At 40.8% G+C, this 18,881-nt stretch overlaps 1 protein-coding gene across 1 annotated transcript in view; it reads right to left on the bottom strand.

Moving 5' to 3' along the window:
* The window catches only part of GREB1L (GREB1 like retinoic acid receptor coactivator), a 209,169-nt gene that overhangs the window by 36,013 nt on the left and 154,275 nt on the right, over window positions 1-18,881 (bottom strand). Inside the window, 8 exon segments of the mRNA XM_006027932.3 lie at window positions 1,054-1,187; window positions 1,664-1,725; window positions 1,728-1,840; window positions 3,797-3,977; window positions 7,106-7,303; window positions 9,769-9,903; window positions 10,418-10,546; window positions 11,707-12,033. Coding sequence (XP_006027994.1) covers window positions 1,054-1,187; window positions 1,664-1,725; window positions 1,728-1,840; window positions 3,797-3,977; window positions 7,106-7,303; window positions 9,769-9,903; window positions 10,418-10,546; window positions 11,707-12,033 — 1,279 coding nt within the window.

The raw sequence follows: 18,881 nt of genomic DNA, 5'->3' as shown, positions 1-18,881 counted from the left end.
TGGCAAGTACCTTACCTCCCCAACTCTTCAGCCTGGAGCTACTTCCAAATCCATGGCAAGCACCCTACATGAAGGCCCAAGGCCAGAGGACTTGGGGGGTTCAGATGCCCCTGCTTCTCACTTTCCCTTCACCAACAGGTCAAAAGGCACAAGCTAGGGAGTAATCTCCCATCTCCATAAAATAGGCATGTAGCCGAGATCCTTCCATTGGGAGGCTATAGTAGATTCTCATAGAGGGCCCTGTCTGCAGTGCGTTGGATGGGTCTGCACCCTTCACTACACAATGCCATTCAAGGTGATCTGATTTCAACAAGAAAACCACACCATGGCACCTGCTCAGGCTAAGCCAAAAGTGCTGCCCTGCACTGCAAGCCCCACAGCCCACATCAGCTGTGGGGCTCACCTGCTGCAAGCCTTATGAGGTGTGGGGCTTGCAGCATGGGTAGTGGGAAGAGCTTTGCCACTGCTGTGAGCTTTGTGAGGTGCGGGCCTTGCAGCAGTGCTGGGGTAGCCCAGGATTGTGATACTGGGCTCCTCCTACACCAACAAGAAGGTGTGATGGGATCTGATGCATGATCCCACAATCATGCCTCCTGCTATACACGTGTGGCATGTCAAGAGGTGCAATTGTGTAGACTGTAATTGTGTGGAGGCGCAATTGTGTAGATCCCATTGTGCCTCTCTACCTGTGTGTGTAGAGGGGTCCTTACTATCCTGTTCAGAAAGGCATTAACTTTTATAGGCAACAGACTACTTCATCTCAGTATGTTTCAGTACATCCAGACTTCTTGATTAGGAATATCTTATGGTACAGGACTGTCTAGTGCTAAATGAAGAGATATGAAGCAACTGTTAGTTAACTTTTGGTCTCTGCTATTTGAGGCTAGATTTATCGCCATGTGTCTATTTTTACTTTTGCTGAGTCTCAATCCAGTTACCAGTATCCATCACACTGTGATATCATACCTCCATCCAAAGTATATAAAATTGTAACCATCTTCTGTATTTGGATCAGAATTAAGCACTGTTCAAAATTCTCTTCTTACTGTTTACCTTTCCAAGAGTGTGTTCACCATTCTTTCAAATGTTTCATCACATCTCAGCAGGGGACTTGTGATTCCCCATTGTAGAGATTTGCTATATTCAGTTAAGCCAAAATACAGCTTTTCTTCACTGCCCACATCATCCTGTTCCAGAGAGATCAGAAACATAACAAAGGTCAGAGATAGTTTACACTTGTCACACAGCCACAAACTCTAGTCAATACATTTTTACTAGGGCTGCAATCCCCCTACATACTTAAACACACAAAAGCTGAAACACATGAGCAGATTTACTGAAGTTAATAGGCCCATGCACATGCCTAAAGTTATTCATATTCTACAAGTGCTTTGCTGCATCAAAGCCTGCTTTAGCCTTTCTTATACGATCTGGCTTGGGTAAAGGAAAACACCATGTTCCTTATTCTAGATATCAGTTGCATTTCCAATAGCTCCAAGGAAAAAGGGTCAGGGGCTTGCACTGTCCCATCAGGTAAGAAATGAATTCCAGCCTGGAAAATAGATTTCTCCAAGATTTCTGTTTATACACCTGGGTTACACAAAACAGAATTTGACAGATGTAGAAGATGCTACAATTCAAGGCTCAGCAGTTAAATACTTACTGTATTGTCCAATTGTATCCAGTGTACCTCATTGTTAGAGCTTATCCTGGACTGCTGCGTTTAGAGCTGACCTGAAGAACAAGGAGATTGAAAGCCTCAAGAACCTCTCTGCAATTAATAACTCTATCTGCCAATCCATGACTGGGTTCCCCATGTGACAGTGAACTTGAGATGGCGCTGCAAAAATAAAAAAAATGAAATGTCCATTTTGTATTTTTCAAATTCAACTGGTCAAAATAAAATCTCCAGATGAATAGCTCTAGATGAATAGGTTCTCTGAAAAGAGCAAGAGATGCCCAAACCACCTAGATGACCTGCAGAGAAGAGTTCAGGAGTGAGAGAGAAAAATAAAACAAATAATGGAGCAAAGTCTCCCACAATGATATGACTAAATCAGCCTGCCAATTTAAAGAAGTACCAGAAGGGAGGATATTATAAACAAGCTGAATACAGATTAACTGTCTTTTAGCTGCAGAGAGCTGTTCCATGTGTTTGCAGAAGGTGAGTAACTGAATTCCTCAGACAGAACCAGTCCTTACATACACAACTCAAGGCAGGAGGACACTCTCCTGTGCTCACTTATTTCAGTGGACCTACAGGATACAATAGACCAAACCTGGAATTCCTCAGAGAAAACACAAATTTGTTTTTGGGAAAAAATAACTGATAAGATGCTTTCATCTCCTTCAGTTGAGGGTTACTTCATAGACTGTGTTTTGTATATTATAATTCTACCAACAAAAGGAAAGAGAGAGGTAGCATGAGAGTGAGAGAGAGCACACAAGAGCATGAGAGAGAGCATACAAGAGTGCACACGTGTGGTCACAGGGCTAAAGGTCCATGAGCAAGCTGCAACCAACAGATACTTTGGACAGATCAGTTGTTCTTGAAAAGGTAACTAATAGAAAATTACCAGTGTGTTGGGATGGCATGTTTAGCTGCTGTTTATGCAAGTTGCAAGTAACTGTTCCATATTGGTAACATTTTGCACAAAACTATTATCAATGTGACAGACGACATACTCATGAATAAGTAATCTTATGTTCAGGACAATATCAGGGTGAAGCTGAGATGCTTGAATAAAATGGACTTGACCAGTATATGTCCTTGCTGGACTTCCCAACAGGCAGTAAGGTTCTTGTCAAACTTTATATGCTGTACCCTATGATGCTGACAATATGCCGTTGTATGGCTTGTTCCCAATAAAAGGGTTGTCTCATGCAAGAACTCATTTTGATCAATTCCCTTGCCATTGAGAAGGGGGATTCATAACAGCATGTGTTTGCATGCTTGCATTTTCTTTTCAGACCAAACACTGCCAGTTAACCTCCACACTCATGATGCTTTATCAATGTTCCCAATGTAAAAATCTTTGACTTAAAATTAACTATGGTTGCATTTAAAAAGAAGAAACACCTGTTACAGAAAAAGATAACAAATAACTCCCTCTCTTTGAGAGATCTCTGTTTCTGAGAGAATAAATTCAGTTCTATTTTCAGTAAATCTATTTAAATGAAAAACATTAACAACATTAACAAAACACTTTGGTTTAAAAAATGTGGCTAACTGGAAACCTCCCAGTTAGCTAATCTAACCAGGAACATGGAAAGAGCCTGAGGGAAGCGGTCTATTTTTGTAATATTGGATCACAGTTCTCTTTTCTTATCTTATTTGGATAGAGAAGAAAGGCAGTTATTTTATCTCCAAGCACTCAAGTACCATTTTGTATGGCAAGGAGTACACCATCAGTTGTTTCTCTCTGCTCACTGCCTGTTGAGAAGGAAAGGAAACTGGGAAAGCCCCAAGAAATTGGAGAAGGTTGTTAGGAGGAGGCTGAGGAGGGCAGAGGGAAGAGAAGAGAGACCATGAAGGACCATCTCCTATGGGAGGAGCTTTTTTTAGAATCTAAAAATCTAAAGTTAAGTCTATTTATAGTGCCTTAAATTGAATCAGCATTATAAATTTAGAAATATCTAGGATGGGTAAAGCAAGTGATATATGTTCACATAGACTGAAACGGCTCAGGTGCAAAGTAAAAGCAGACTCCTACAGCACAGTTTTGATTTTGTTTTAAAACCCTCATACGAACAGAGAAAGAAGAAATGTTTTGTCTCGTTATTCCAAAGTACTTACCTTGTTAAATCCACATGAGCATTGTCGTGAACCAGCACAAACAGTGTGTATGGATTCTGCTTTACCCGCCTCATAAAAATTTCAAACTTAGCTTGGAGCTCATTGTCAAGGCGCACTACGTATTTCTCTGCCCTCTGATAGGCTGAACCATTGTCTTCAAGGCCCAAGTCTACAAGAACACCTGCCAAAAATAAAAATTAGAAAAGGGGGAAGTGTACTTTCACTCTGGTGAGGACAGTGATTTCTCCATTTCTAGATTTTCTCCAGGAGAGAGAGATGTACGATCATTCCAGAGAGTCAAAACATTACTAGAAAAATGTCAGACCTACATAAAGATGCTCCAAAATTCCACTGACTTGGCTTTGCACAGTGACAATAGGCCAAGTTTTCCCATGTTCTGCTAATGCATTATATCCCACTAGAAACAGAAAAGGTACTTTGCCTCCCACACCACTTCAAATATTTATAAATATACAGATTTCTTGCCAATACTGTGTCAATCTTTTCTGCTTTCCTGAGACAAAGCTAAAATTGCTGCCACCTCCTACAGCCTTTTCCAAACAGCAGGAAGTACAACATATTGTGTGCAGTTCTTGTAAACTGTCTAACAAACTGTACCTTTATTCATAAGGCAGACAAAATGTATTCCTTGGTTTGCAATAGAAACTGTTTCCAAGTAATACTGTTAACAGCAGTCCACAGTAAAACATTTATTCTGGATTGTCAGATTTTTAACTAACTATAAATCACTCAGTTAAAAAAAGAACAAAAAAGACCTGTACTTATAGTATCCAACTATCCTGTGGAACTCCCTGCCATAAAACACTGCAGACCAAAAGTTGAAAGGGATTCAAAATGGATTACAAATGTATATAGATAATCCACAGTTACATTACACAGGATACTTTTAAAGAAAGCTCATAAATCCTGATGTTTCAGGCCACAGAACAATCACTGACAGACTATGTGAGACAATATCTCCTTCAATAAGGAGAGATTTTTTGTGGTCAATTTTTTTTATTGGATCAACTGTATAGCTGGGAGGGACACAAGCTTTCAGGTATGAAGTGCCATTCCTCTGGTCTAGACCTCAGGAGACACCCAAGGAAGGTTACTTCATACCCAAAAGCTTGCCTCTCTCCCTCCCAACTATTACTGGTCCAATAAAAGATACCACCGGCAAAAATCCTTGCCCCCCCATATTATTCCTGGACCACCACAGCTGCAACACCACCAAAGCTCTCTCAACAGCCAAATCAGTCCATAAAAAAGGACACCATGAGCCTTCTTCTACTTCTCTCTGGCTATTCCAGTCACAGAATACTGGACCAAAAAGATTACTAACTGAGTCAACATGGCATTTCCTATGTTACAGTGTATGTAGATACAGGCATATTAAATTTAAAAAAAACAAACAAATCTGGGTTTAATAGTATGAGCAATAACAAGGACTTTAGTTGTAATATAGGAGCACATAGACTGGAGACACCTGAGAAAGAGGGAGACCTGGGTGTGCTGGTTGATCATAGGATGACCATGAGCTGCCAGTGTAATGCAGCAATGGAGTAAAAAAAACAAACCTAATGCAATTCTAGGTTGTACTAGGCAGGATATGTGCAGTAGAGACAAGGAGGGTATTAGTAGCATTGTATAATGTATTGGTTTGGCCCCATTTAGAATACTGTATGCAGATCTGGTAACCAGTTCAGGAAAGATGAACTAAAACTGAAATGAATTCAATGAAGGGCCTCTAAGATGGTTAAAGGAATGAAAACATTTTCTTAAGAAAGAAGATTAAAGGAGTCTGGCTTTTCTCATATAGCTAAATGGAGACTCAGAGGGATACGATCCTATTTTACAAATGCATTCATGGGTGAATATTTAGGAAAGAAAAGGGTTTTTCAGGCTGAAAATAGGCCCGACAAAAATCAAATGACTACAGACTAGCTATGAATACATTTAAAGTGGAAATTAAGATTTCTAAATATCAGAAAAAATCAAGTTTGAAATGGTATTCCAAGCCCACAGGTAGTAGGCAAAAAACCTGATTTGCTTTAAGATGAAACTGGATACGTTTATGGAAGGATGGCGTGAGAAGACAGGGAGTTCTGGCTGAACAACCTGGGTGTTTATGGTCCCCCAGGCTGGGACAAATACCTTATAGTGTGGGAAGTGTCTTGCAAACCCATCCCTCCGGACTTCTGCAGGTCACCCGCTGAGACCAGGAAGACTTTTTTTCACCTCATGAATGCTATCGACTTCTGGGTTTGGGGGGTTATTGTTTATCTTTCGCTGAGGCATTGGAATATTAGCCACAGTTAAAGCTGGTGTTTTTTCACTGGGGTGCATTGATGCTCCCACTGGCACTTAGAAAACCAGAGGGTACCTGGGTAGAGGGCCTTGTTCTGCTCAGGTTTATATCACTCAATTTTGAGGTCATGAGGGAATTTTCCCCCTAGGTCAGATTGGCGAGGACTGTGAGGTTTTTTGCCTTTCCTGTAGCATAGTCCTTTTCCTCAAAATTTCTGAGCGTATATTAACCAACTACTTCCTGTTGTAATAAAGGCACGGCATGAACAATACCTTCATCTCCATTTTACCTGTGTCATCCTCCAGGGTGCTCTTAATGTTCTGAGTATTGGGCTTTTTAGTCATGTGCAAAGGTTTAAAGTAGCGATTTTGGTGGCCCTTTGACTTCCAGCAAAAGCAGGGGATTAGATTCAAAGGCTCAGGTGACCCTATGTCCCTAAGAAAGTATGAAAATACATTTGTTTATTCTTTCTTTCGTTTTCATATTGCTGGTTGGTGCCTCTGCTCAAAGATAATCCAACTGTTACAGAAACGTAGCAGGGTCCTTTACCAGCTATGCAGTAGATGCAATAGATTTGTTTTTATGAAAGGTGACCTGTTAGACCTTTTTAGCCTCAAGGCACCCCTTGGAAAATGCCAGCTCTTAGTTTTCACTCTTTGACTACAGAAAAATTAGAGCAATTCTTCTGTAGCAAAGAACTTATAAAAATCACTGCAAATCAGAAATTTTTTAACACTATGGATTCCTACGAGAAAGCTCCTGGGTTTATCTTGTTTGCACACCTAACATGTGGCACACTTGACAGGATCTCAAGGTATCCCAGGATGCCATGGCACCCTGGTTGAGACTCATTACTTTAGACCTTATATGACACTAACTGGACAAATGTGGGATTTGCAAAATAGAGTCTGGAACAAGTTATTCAAGCACTGCATGCCAAGTGTACATAAATGAACTGGTTTGATTTAATAAAAAAACCTTACTCTCCATCGCTTTACCTGATTGTCGAATCCGTTGCAGAGTCTGCTGGACCAGGACCTCTGAACGAGGAACTACAATGATGAAGTCTACTTTACTAAAGTGGCCCAGATCCAGACTTTGATTGCCACTGTCTGCTATAGCACAGACTTGGGACAAGAGCTTTCTGGCAACAGTAAGCTGTGGCTGGTAAATCCGGAAGGTGTCAACATCCAAATCTAATAAGAAAAGGCATCAGATTTTAATTCAGTTTATGTTAAACAAATCTTCAAAATATTCTAGCCTATACAGTATAACCTCATAAATCCGGATATAAAAAATCCAGAATTCTTAAAAATCTGGCACTTTTAAAAAATACGCTAAATTGGGGAGTAGCGGTGGCCAGTCCCAGAGGAGCGGAGGGGGAAGCTTGTACACGGCGGCTGCTGCCACCATCCACCACCCCGTGCCGCCGCTTTGCATATGGTCACTGCTCTGAAACTGGCTGCTGCTACCCTCTAACGCCTCCCTCCTCCCTACCCGTCTGGTTTCAAAAATCCAGAATTTTCACATTTCCAACAGGTGCTCGGTCCCGAGCATGCCGGATTCATGAGGTTATACTGAATTATCAACAAAAATTACTTAGCAGAATAAATCCACTTACTTCCTAGTGGCACTGTATAGAATTTACTTTTGCAATAAAAACATGGCTGAAGCTGGCGTACTGGACAACCAAGATTGCTAGAATCATGAGGCTAGAGGGAGAACAAACAAGAGAGAGCCTGGCTCTGTAGCTTTGTTGTTACAGCAGTTATCTGGGAAAAGGGAACCCTGGGTTCTGGTCCCTAATCCATCCAAAACTTATACATTTTACATTAAACAGTCTGGGTAAAAATCAAATATAATCCTGGAAGCAAGGAATAGATTCCTCCATCCAAGCTGAGTGCCCTAATTTCAATGCTGCAGTCAGGTTCCTTCTTGCTTTTACTCCATTTAGCTTCATGACTCTTGCACTCTTGGCTTCAATGAGAGGGGTAGAGGTGCAGCCACAGAACATTCAACAGCCTGATGACTGGAGCACTCTCCTAGGAAGTGGAAAATTTGCTTTTCAAACTCCCATTCCTGGATGAGTGCTGTAACCGCTACAATCTGATGTTAAAAGATTGGTCCCAACCACACCTCCTCCTCAGGTCACATTCTTGAATGAGTATGATTGTGGCTGCAGTATTCTGCAATGAACTCAAAGCCGTTCAGGTAAGTTAAGTGTGCTCTGGGTGCACCTTGTAAACTTGGCCCCTCCATGGATTTAGGAAGAGTTCAGGGAGTATCCCACTTCCATTCTAGATTGCTGCAGGATTTAGGTGTGAACTAGACACCTATTTGCTTATGGATATATGTGGAAACTGAAATGTAAAGTCCTAAGAATCCAAAACATAGGTGAATAAACAATTTAGGCACCTATGGAATTTGGTGGCTACTAACACAGGGATAATTTGGATGAGTTAAGAATAGGGCCAGATACAGGGAGGGTGCGGGGCGGGGTGCAGTGGTGTACCCCGCCATCTTTGAGTGGAGCAGGTACCCCCTGCTCCATCCAAACTTTAAAACCAACTGCCTGGAAGGTCCAGTAGTATTTCTATGCAGGCAGTGCTGAGAGAATCAATTAATTGAATGGATCATTATCATCTCCACTCCATGCATGTTAATGCTCCTCTATCCTCTTCTATCCTAGATGTTCCAATGTTCAAACTATCTTTTTTTCTGAAATGTTTATGTCTCTAAGCCATTCCTAGTAGTGTCTCCTTTTTAACAGCCCTGAAGACCGTTTTTAGCTCTCCTAAAAAGCCTCAGGTGTGGCAATATTAACTTGGGTGTAGAAATGAGGAACAGTGAAATACTGGGAGTCAAAATGCTCAAGGCTAGATTTTGTTTTATGAATCTGAATGTAAGAGATGTATATTTAATTATAATGACTACGGGACTAATGACACAATATCTTTTAACTAGTTTTTGGATACTTTTCCTTTTTCTTAACTTAAATACAAAATCTAGGAAATTGTGCACAATTCCAATCATTATATTTGCTTTTTGCTTTGATCTTAAACTGAATAATTTAGCGCTAGCCCCCTAGAAAATAATAGAGCTTCTAGTTTCTCTAAATGGAGAAAAATGTGCTGCGTTTTCAAAAGTGATGATGTGCCACACCATCTACAACCACCTTTTCAAAATTTTAGATTCACCATTGTTTAAGGCTCAAAGTAATAATATCTGTAACCCAGACAAGCTACTTTATACAATGAAGAATATACAATATAAAGCTACCTGTAAAAGGCCACACAGGTAGTCTAAGCAGTCAGATACAGGACACAGATCTCCTTTGCTTTTACTTCAAGACAATGTTCTTTTTCCCAGGCATAAGAGTGTGAGATCAGTCCAGAATTTAAGTCTTAAACAGGAATTTCTCCATGTTCATGCATTGTACAAACTTAGAGTAATATATTTTAGATTAAGGATTGTTAAGGGTAAAAAGAAGAAGCTGTTTGTGATACAGGTTTTGTGGCAAGATTATTGCTTTGCTTTCTCTTGTTGATGCATTCTGCCAGAAATGCTAATTTTGGCTGAATGCCTTCAGAAAGCTCTGAGACATGCATTTTATGACATCTACAAATAAGTAACTCTTTACATCTTATGAGAAAAATATTACCTGGTTCTTGTCCTGAAACCATGGCAGCTGCCTCCTGAGATGATACACATTCATTAACATCTCCATTAAAAGGGATTACAACACTGTCTCCTCGCTGATGCTGCATTTTCTCTAGCAACTTGTCCAAATCATCACCTATTTAAGAATTAAGAATAACGTGCATGAGTAGAATTTAGTATAATTGATGTAAAACTTTATACCACATATAGTCTAATATGATTTATGTCATATTTGCTATCCTCAATTTTACTAGTGGCTTACTATGAAGCTTAACTCCAAAAGGTAATCAGAACTGGACACTTTCTTTTCCTTTAGTTAGTAGTGATATTTGATAGTCACTGAGGAACAATTACAATGAAAATATGCTGACTGATCAGCACACAAGCCCTGTGTACTTCTGGATGCCCCACAATCAGATTCAGGACAAGTAGGGTAAGGCTAGACTAAAACAGGATGGTAGCTCTCATTGCACTGGCCTGAAAGAAAGAAAACTCCTTTATACTCAGTATGCCAAAGGCCACAGAAAGGAGAGAGAGTTATGGTACTCCTTACCCCTTTAATTCAACCCCTAAAAGAAGATATGCCAATACAAAGCGCATTAGGAAATTTCCTCTTTTAGCAGGAACTTGAGAGTCTCCAATTCACTCACCCAAAGATGTATTTTTGAAATGCGATGCCAGGAAACTAACTTTTCCTGTGATGAGCTCATAACTGATCTCTTTTAAAAATTCACTGGTTGTAAGCATACTCTCTGCTAGGGCTCTAGACTGATATTGACCTAAAGAATGCAAAGGACATATCAAGATTAGATACAGCCCAGTGTCATTACAAACTCTTCAATATGTCAAGACTTTATAGAGGCAAAGTTAATCTTCAGCTATAGGTTTCCACTGTCTTTTCAGAGAAGAGACTGGTAATATCAAGGAGTAAGATGTTCAAGCCTATTGCAATAGGAGGCAGGAGAATGAGTTATGTCTGTTTAGCACATTTCTTGCAAGTTACTGTCCACAGACATGTTGGCTGAGCTCTAGGATTAAAAAGAAATATGCAGTGTTAGCATTTCATCTATCCCTCAGAAGGATGGCAAACTTTGCTAAAATGTGTGGAGAAAATTATCACTAGAATCTAATTTGTCCACAGAGAAAGGGGACAAACCCAGTCACAAATTCAGCTCCTCTCAGGCACACAAGTATGCAATACAGAGCTTCTGTAATGGCCACTAGTGAAAAATGGTACAGCTGAAGTAGTGTCCTGTGTTTCATACTGTTAAAAAATTAGTCATTTGGAGGGAAGGCATGGTGGCAGAGTAGTTAAGATCCCTGGCCCATGAACAACAATAGTAGCCAAAGACCTCAGAGCAAGCCATGGGATGGAAACCGTTTTGCTTGCTCTGAACTCAGGCAGAAGAATGCCCTCAGTGAATTGAGCTGTAAATGGGTACCTAGTCATTGCCTAGGGAATCAAAGTAACCAGAAATGATGCTGGATGCATTGCTTTGCGCCGCCACCAGCATGCCTTAGGCACATAGCCAAACGAGCTGCTTAGGCTCAGTTTTGGTTTCACCTAGATATTCACCACCATAGTGTAAAAACTATACAGTGCTGTATAAATTAGGGATATATGAGTGCTTTATATTGCACAGAGGAACTCCTTAAGCTATTTTCCAAGGCAGCTGAAGAAGCAAGCACAGTTTCAGGAATCTCAAGCAAAGGATGACTAAATAATCTGATTCAGTGTAGATGCTGGAAGCATGCAGCATCTACACTGCTCACCTGCTGAGATCCCTGTAGCCACTAATGCACAACATCCTTGTGGAGCAGAAGACAGAGCAAAGTGAAAAAATAAAAGGGAAACAAAAAATGAAGAGGGAGATTTTAAACTTGAAGCACTGCAAACACAACTGTCTTTGTAACCAGAGAGTATTGTAAAGTTACTTACCTAAAACTACCACACAGAACTCATTTCCTCTAATCTTGGATGCGCAAATTGCAACAACATAATCTGGTAGTTTTTGCTGATGTTTCATTTCATTGAGGGATCTCAGAGTCTCTGAAATACCTTCAGCCAAAGAATTCTGGGTAATTACCACATGCACCATGTCCCGAGATACACTGGCAATTAACCTAGCAAGCCAAGGGAGCTGACCTGGTGACACTGAGACACACTGAGTGCTCATTTGCAAGGAGCGCTCTCTCGGTGTGAACTCCTGCATAGCTTTCAGCATGATCTGTTCAAACTCTTCCCTGAGTGGTATCTGGTCTGGACCTATAATTAAAATAGAACATCTCTTCATCACAATATTGTTGCATTAAAAATAATCAGTCATTTGCCCACCTAACCTAGCATTTTTTTTCACATTTTTAATGGATACCTACCAACCTGAACACATTCTCACTGTTTAATTGTAAAAGTTCTATTTTTAAACAAAAACTGTCTCCTCCCTAGCTTCTCTGTCCTCTACAATGAGGCTACTGAAAAGTAGATCAAGCAAAGGGAGAGAAGAAAATTTGTACCCTTTAGCTGAAATGGAAGCAATTTATCTATATTATAAATACAGCCTCCAGTGGTCCAGGGAACAGGAAGTCCAATACTCACCCTTTAATCATGACAATGCAGTATGCCACAACTTGAGGACTGGCCTGAATTATGCTTTTTCTATCACCTCTCCAAGTAAACTGAATTTGGAAATTACTGGGTAATTGAGTAACATGATTTAACAAAATATCAAGCTTCTGATCAAAAGAATTGTAAGCATATCTAACACTTGAAATGGACTTCCGACTTTGATTACATTAGTTTGAATTGGTGAGTTATCTCAGTATCAATTCCCAGAATAATTCAGTTTTATTAGCATTTTCCCACTAGTATGAATCTAACAAGATTAAATATAGCTAGCTTCCGAAGATATCCTGAACAGACAAAACTGTACTCATAAATGAAAAAAAAGAAATACCGAAGTTACAAGTTGCCAATATTCCATATTAGCACCACAGGAAACTAATGGATAGTCTAGCAATTTGTTCTTCTGTGCAAATATATGAAGCATATGTAATGCAAGTTTTCATATTATGCTTATGTCAGGACAAAAAAACAGGGGTGAAGGAAAGAGAAGTTAATGGAAAGGAAAAAGTCGACTGAGAAGTAGGAAAATGTGTAAACAAGTAATTCAACACACCCAGTTTAGGTCTACCTGGCTTACTTTGAGCTGTTAGGAACAGTACAGTCCTGGGGTTGTGCTGTGAACATATGCAGGTCCTGTGTTAACCCTTTGTAGATTTGGTTAACCTTTCTAGCTCACCTCAGGATGTGAACTTAGATCAGGCATGCCATTTTTTGGGCAATTTATACCCTGTGAACATCTGCACAATCTTGGTTATGTCAGTCTAAACGTAATGCCTGTATGTATCCTAAACGTCAATGCAGAACCATCTTTTCTACTAGATTATCACCACCAACACGAGTAGGACAAATCTAATTTTCTGAATGCCAGGCAATTTTCACTTTTGATTTGAGGCAAAAGGTCCTGACAAGTACAATAATGACACAAATGGCTAAAACTCTGTATTTTCCATTCCCCTTCTGTAGAAACATGTTAGTATCGTCAAAATTGTCTCAATGCCTCAGCTATACCAAGGTATCATATCCATCTCTAAAAATCTGGATTAGCAGAGAAACGATGGCTGATGATCTGCAGGGAAAATTATTACCATCACAAGAAAATGTAAAAAGTCTGCAACATGACAAAGAAAGAAACTTAAATCTGCACAGAAACAAAAGCAAAATTGTGCTGAAAGTGACCAATTATGTAGCCTGCAAGTTCTAGGCTGAAAGAGTTTGAAAACACCCAAAGAAGACAAAGGTAATTGTACAAATAGAAAGACACAAAATACAGAATGCTGTAAAGAGAGCTGAGGTGAAGTTACCCACAGTTCCTGAAGTTAAGATAGTCAAATGCAAAATCTGTAAGAGCATAGGAAATAGACTGCAAGAACCACTGAAACCACATACATTTCCTGATCACTCTGGTTCAGGAAAGATCATCCCCTATTAATGGACTACTCTCAAGTTATTTTAAAAATTAAGCCATCACAAAAAACAGTGAGTGGCAATGTAAGAACCCACTGTAAAATTTCAGTTTGTTCTAGACGAATTAACAACAAGTATTAACGCACAATCCCAACTGGCTCATTTCTTCAGTTCTCTTGGCTGTCTGCTCAAGTACATCATGTAAAGTGCTTATTATGCACAGACAAAAGAGGTAGAAAGAAAATAATTAAATTTAAAAAAACCTGGAGGGTTCCAGGGTTCCACAGTGCACTCCCATCCGCATCATGATGCTTTTCTCATTCACGTGTTCAGAGTCATAGGCAATAGGATAAACATGTGAGAACCAATGTCTAACAGATCTCTCAACCCAAAGAAAATTAATCCTTTAGTAGCTAAATAAGATACATTAGAGCAGAAGAAATATTCTGACAAGAATGTCAAACAACTACCCCACACTGCTAGTAAGTGAAAATACAAAGTTTCAAACAGAAAACAGCTGGCAACTTGCCAAAGAGTAGTCAAAGCCACCAGGAGTGGCAAGCAAAAGGACCAGTGGCTTATCTACCTTTGCCGCCAAACACCGCAAAAGGAAATGTTCTGAGCATGCTCTTCATCTGTGCAAGGGCTGACCCTTGAGATTCCTCCTAATTTTGATTCTTTGCAAATGCAGCCTTGTCTACATTGTATCAGGATAAGGCTGAGAATCCCCTGCCTCTGCTCCATACAAATAAGTCATCTCTCAAGTACCAGAGCTTGAAGTTTGAAATTGAGTCTCCTCTGATCTTATTCCTAGCACATGCTGCCAGGCACATCAGAAACTGTGGGCTCAAGAGCAGATACCAAAGGATAAACTTGGAGTAGCCTCACTGGTGAACTTCTGGCTCTGGACCACATCAGCAGACTAAGATGAGCAGGGCATCCTCAGTCTCAATCTTGCCAGGACATTCTACTGCCACTATATGAACCAGTGATTCTCAACTGGGTGCTCATGGCACTTTGGAGTGCCATAAAATCCACTGAAGGTTATTGTGAGGTTTGAAGAGATAAACAGGTAAGCAAAGCACAGGCTCAGCTGTGTCTCTGCCTGGCCACTCACCTACTCCCACTACCCACCTGAAAGGAGGTAAGCACTGTAATAAATAAATCAATTTTTTTAATAGGATTCATAAAAAGTTATGAATTGAGGGGGTGCCTTGAGTCCAATGTAGGGTGTTTTGAGTCTAATGAGAGATGCCTTCAATTTATAAAGACCATTGGTATAGATAAACTCTATATGATAAGAAATCCATCAATGTTCAGAGAGCTGTAGCTGAAAGACATCTAGATTCACTTTGGTATTAACCTTTCATAACCTGAACTCATGTCAAGTGCCTCAGTACATAAAATAAAAGTTTATTCTCATAGCTTTGTTACCATAATCAGAAGAAGTACTGTATCATGCACAGCAACCAAGAGGGCTCATGATCTTAGCATTATACACACACACACACACACACAGCCCACATATAAGATTTAACAAAAAGTCTTCAGAACTGTGGAGATGCTTATATTAATGGTCTTTTTTATAACTTGTAACATTACAGTGAGACTTTGTTCAAGTGCTTTCTGAAAACATAATAGATTCAGTCTCAAATCCAATTGTGTGGCCATGATTTTGCAATAAAGTTCCCAGGAATGTGCAAAATCAATCTTCCTCCTAAAAGGAGCTCTTCCATAAAAAATGTCCTGTGATTTGGTCTCCAGAATAAGAATGACATGAAAAAAAATGTTGCAGCAATAGCGGGACCAGTAAAAATAACTCAGTCTCAGGATGGGGCTTTCTACTATCTGAAATTCTGCTCCTAATTTAGTCTTCTGTAGTGAGAAATTATTGCAACACATTCTGGATAAAGTATCTTGTTTTTCTTATACTTTAACTGACCTAGTAAAAAACTGGTTTCATAAGTAGAGCAATTTTTTCCTTAAAGTTAATTCCTGACCCTAACAAATCCATCATCATTTGTAGAAGTTAAAAAGGATGCAGTCAGTTTCAGGGAGGACAGAGTTGAGCATGCCAGCCCACAACCTGCCAAACTGAACTCCAGGAAAATTACTCCAATAAAGCTTGGTCATTCAGTAATTGGGAATATGCAGGAGTTGAGGGATGCGGTATATAGATTTTTATTTTTCAAGCATTCTGTAGAAATTTATACCAGGGAATATAATTTGTTTATCAAATACTGAAGCGTGGTTCAAAAAAAGAAAAACAACAACAAAAAACAAAAACAAAAACCCAGAAAGGCTGATTTTTCTACTGAATTTTTGTCAAGAGAAAGACGCTCCAAGAGAAGGACTTTTCAGATGTATGGAATATTCTTGGTAATTTTGCAATAAGAGTAGTGTATAAAATATTAAATGTGCATACCATATTAAGTTTGGTATGTGCTTTCCAATTTTGCAGTGTACTTTAGAAAGCAAATAATAATTTAACAAATAAGTTAGCTAAAATGTAAAGGTCCCCTGACCTATAAAGGATGCTAACCAAGCTTCTGTAAATTTTCAAAAAAAATTAGAAAATGACCTAGGTCATTTTGTAAATAATCAGTTATTTATACAATATGTGATCCTGCAAACACTTATGTCCATGGAGAGCTTTGCTCAAGTAAGCAGTTATGTTGAAGTCAAGTGGATATATTGAACTCTGCATCAGTCTTCCCTTGCAACTTCCTTGTTTCACAGCCGTATCTCCCTTGAAACGGGTGGAATTACTCAAGTAGGCTGCCCCCTGTGAATGATAATGCCTGACTAACCAGTTTTCAACTACACTACCCTACACTACACTACCTTCTGCCTCACCAGACTAAGCATCCACAAGTGTCTTCTATCAGTACGTTTTTGTGGGTTTGCCCCTGCAAGGTCCATATAACTAGATGAACAATGCATTACTATCATCAAAGTACTTGTCTGGCAAAAGCATGTGCAAGTAACTTTGTATCTCCTCCTGCGTGCAAACAATATACTGAGAGCTATGTGAGAACTCCTATCATCATACCAAAACTTTAACCAGTACCTGAGTAAGAAACTTCTAAATCAAGAGAAAAAATACATAACAATAATCATCTAGAAGAGATAACTTCTTGCCAGACATAGGCCCCCCCTTGACACATTACAGGTTTCACATAATTAACTGGTTAATTGTACAATTGCCTTGAGACCATCTACACACATAGAGTACCTATCAAGTCATAAAAAGCTTCAACCAACTATAAAGTTAGACCTTGAAAATCATAGAATAATAGTAATAGAAAATTAGAGTTGGAAAGGACCTCAGGAGGTCATCTGGTCCTCAAATCAGGACCATCCCCAAACTACATAATCCCAGCAAAGGCTTTGTGTTTATCTGGGTCTTCAGCGCCTCTAAGGAGGAGCTTCCACAACCTCTCTGAGTAGCCTGCTCCAGTGTTTTACTACCCTTGTAGTGAGAAAGTTTTTCCCAATACAGTAAAATCTCTGCTATCTGGTACTTAACCAATGGGAATACTCCATTAACCGTAGTTTCCGGACAGCTAGGGGTGAAGCTTGCATGCAGCGGGTGCTGCTGCCACTCTTCAGCGCCTCTAAGGAGGAGCTTCCACAACCTCTCTGAGTAGCCTGCTCCAGTGTTTTACTACCCTTGTAGTGAGAAAGTTTTTCCCAATACAGTAAAATCTCTGCTATCTGGTACTTAACCAATGGGAATACTCCATTAACCGTAGTTTCCGGACAGCTAGGGGTGAAGCTTGCATGCAGCGGGTGCTGCTGCCACTCACCACCCTGACCCCCCCTCAACTCCACTGGCTGGGTGGGGGTGGGGGGGGGGGGGGGGGGAGGAGGGGCTGCAGGGGAAAGCATCTACCACCCTGTGCTGCCACCATATCCCCCTTCCCCTGGCTCCACATTACCTGAAAACCCTGCCGGGTTATTTCAGATAACCAGAGTTTTTATGTAACCAGCAATCCCCTTCCCCCAGAGATGCCAGGTAACAGAGATTTTACTGTATCTAACCTAAACTTCCCTTGCTGTAACTTGAGACCATTATTCTGTCATCTACTACTACTGAGAACAGTCCAACTCCATCTTCTTTGTAGCCACCCTTCAGGTAGTTGAAGATAGTTATTAAATTCCCCCCTTAGTCTTCTCTTCCCCAGACTAAATAAGCTCAGTTCTCCCAGCCTCTCCTCAGAAGTCATGTTTCCCAATCCTTTACCAATTTTCATTATCCTCTGCTGGACTCTCTAATTTTTCCACATCCTTTCTGAAGTGGGGGCCTCAAAACTAGACACAGGTGTGGCCTCACCAGTACCAAATAGAGAGGAATAATGACTCCCTTGATCAGTTAGCAACACTCCTACTCTTGCAGCCCAGTATGCTACTAGCCTTTTTCGCAACAAGGGCACCTGTTGGCTCACATTCAGCTTAATGTCCACTGTAACCATCTGGTTCTATTCTGCAGAACTGCTGCTTAGCCAGGCAGTCCCCAGCCCGTACTGGTTCATGGGACTGTACCATCCTAAATCCAGGACTTTGTGTAGCAAGTGCTCATCCCAGGGGTGGACACGGTGCCGCTAGTAGCTGCTCAGCCCTTTCCAAAGTGGCTCCCCTGGGTCCCCCTCCGTTACTCTTATAACCACACATGCTTGTGGTCATTGCCTTAAGGGCTAGTTTTGTGGGCTCTATCCTCCCCATTACCCACTGCCAAGCCTCACAGGTGATCTACTAACACAACTTTGCTCTGTCCCTTGGCTTGGGCCCCTTTGGCCCCATACTCTGCCCTCTGGCAGGCCTCAGGCACTGGGGCAGACCCCCATGGGCAGAGCCATCCCTAGGGGTGTGTGGCTGCCCAGGGGAGGGGGAGAGGGAGCCTGGCAAGCAGCCGGTGCACAGCTCCATGAACAGCTCTGCAGCCGCAGCGAAGGATGGGGGGACTTGGGCTTGCATGCAGCCGCTGCTGCCGCTTACCTGGAGGCCCGTGATGGCGGTGGCGGCTGCTGTCTCCAAAACCTCCTGCTGCCGCCGCTGAGCTGTGCTTGGGGCTGTGCGGCTGGCCA

Source organism: Alligator sinensis, unplaced genomic scaffold, assembly GCF_000455745.1.
Source record: "Alligator sinensis unplaced genomic scaffold, ASM45574v1 scaffold677_1, whole genome shotgun sequence".
Lineage (NCBI taxonomy): Eukaryota > Metazoa > Chordata > Crocodylia > Alligatoridae > Alligator > Alligator sinensis.
Note: the sequence above shows the minus strand (reverse complement) of the source record. Positions and strands in the feature narration are given on the sequence as shown.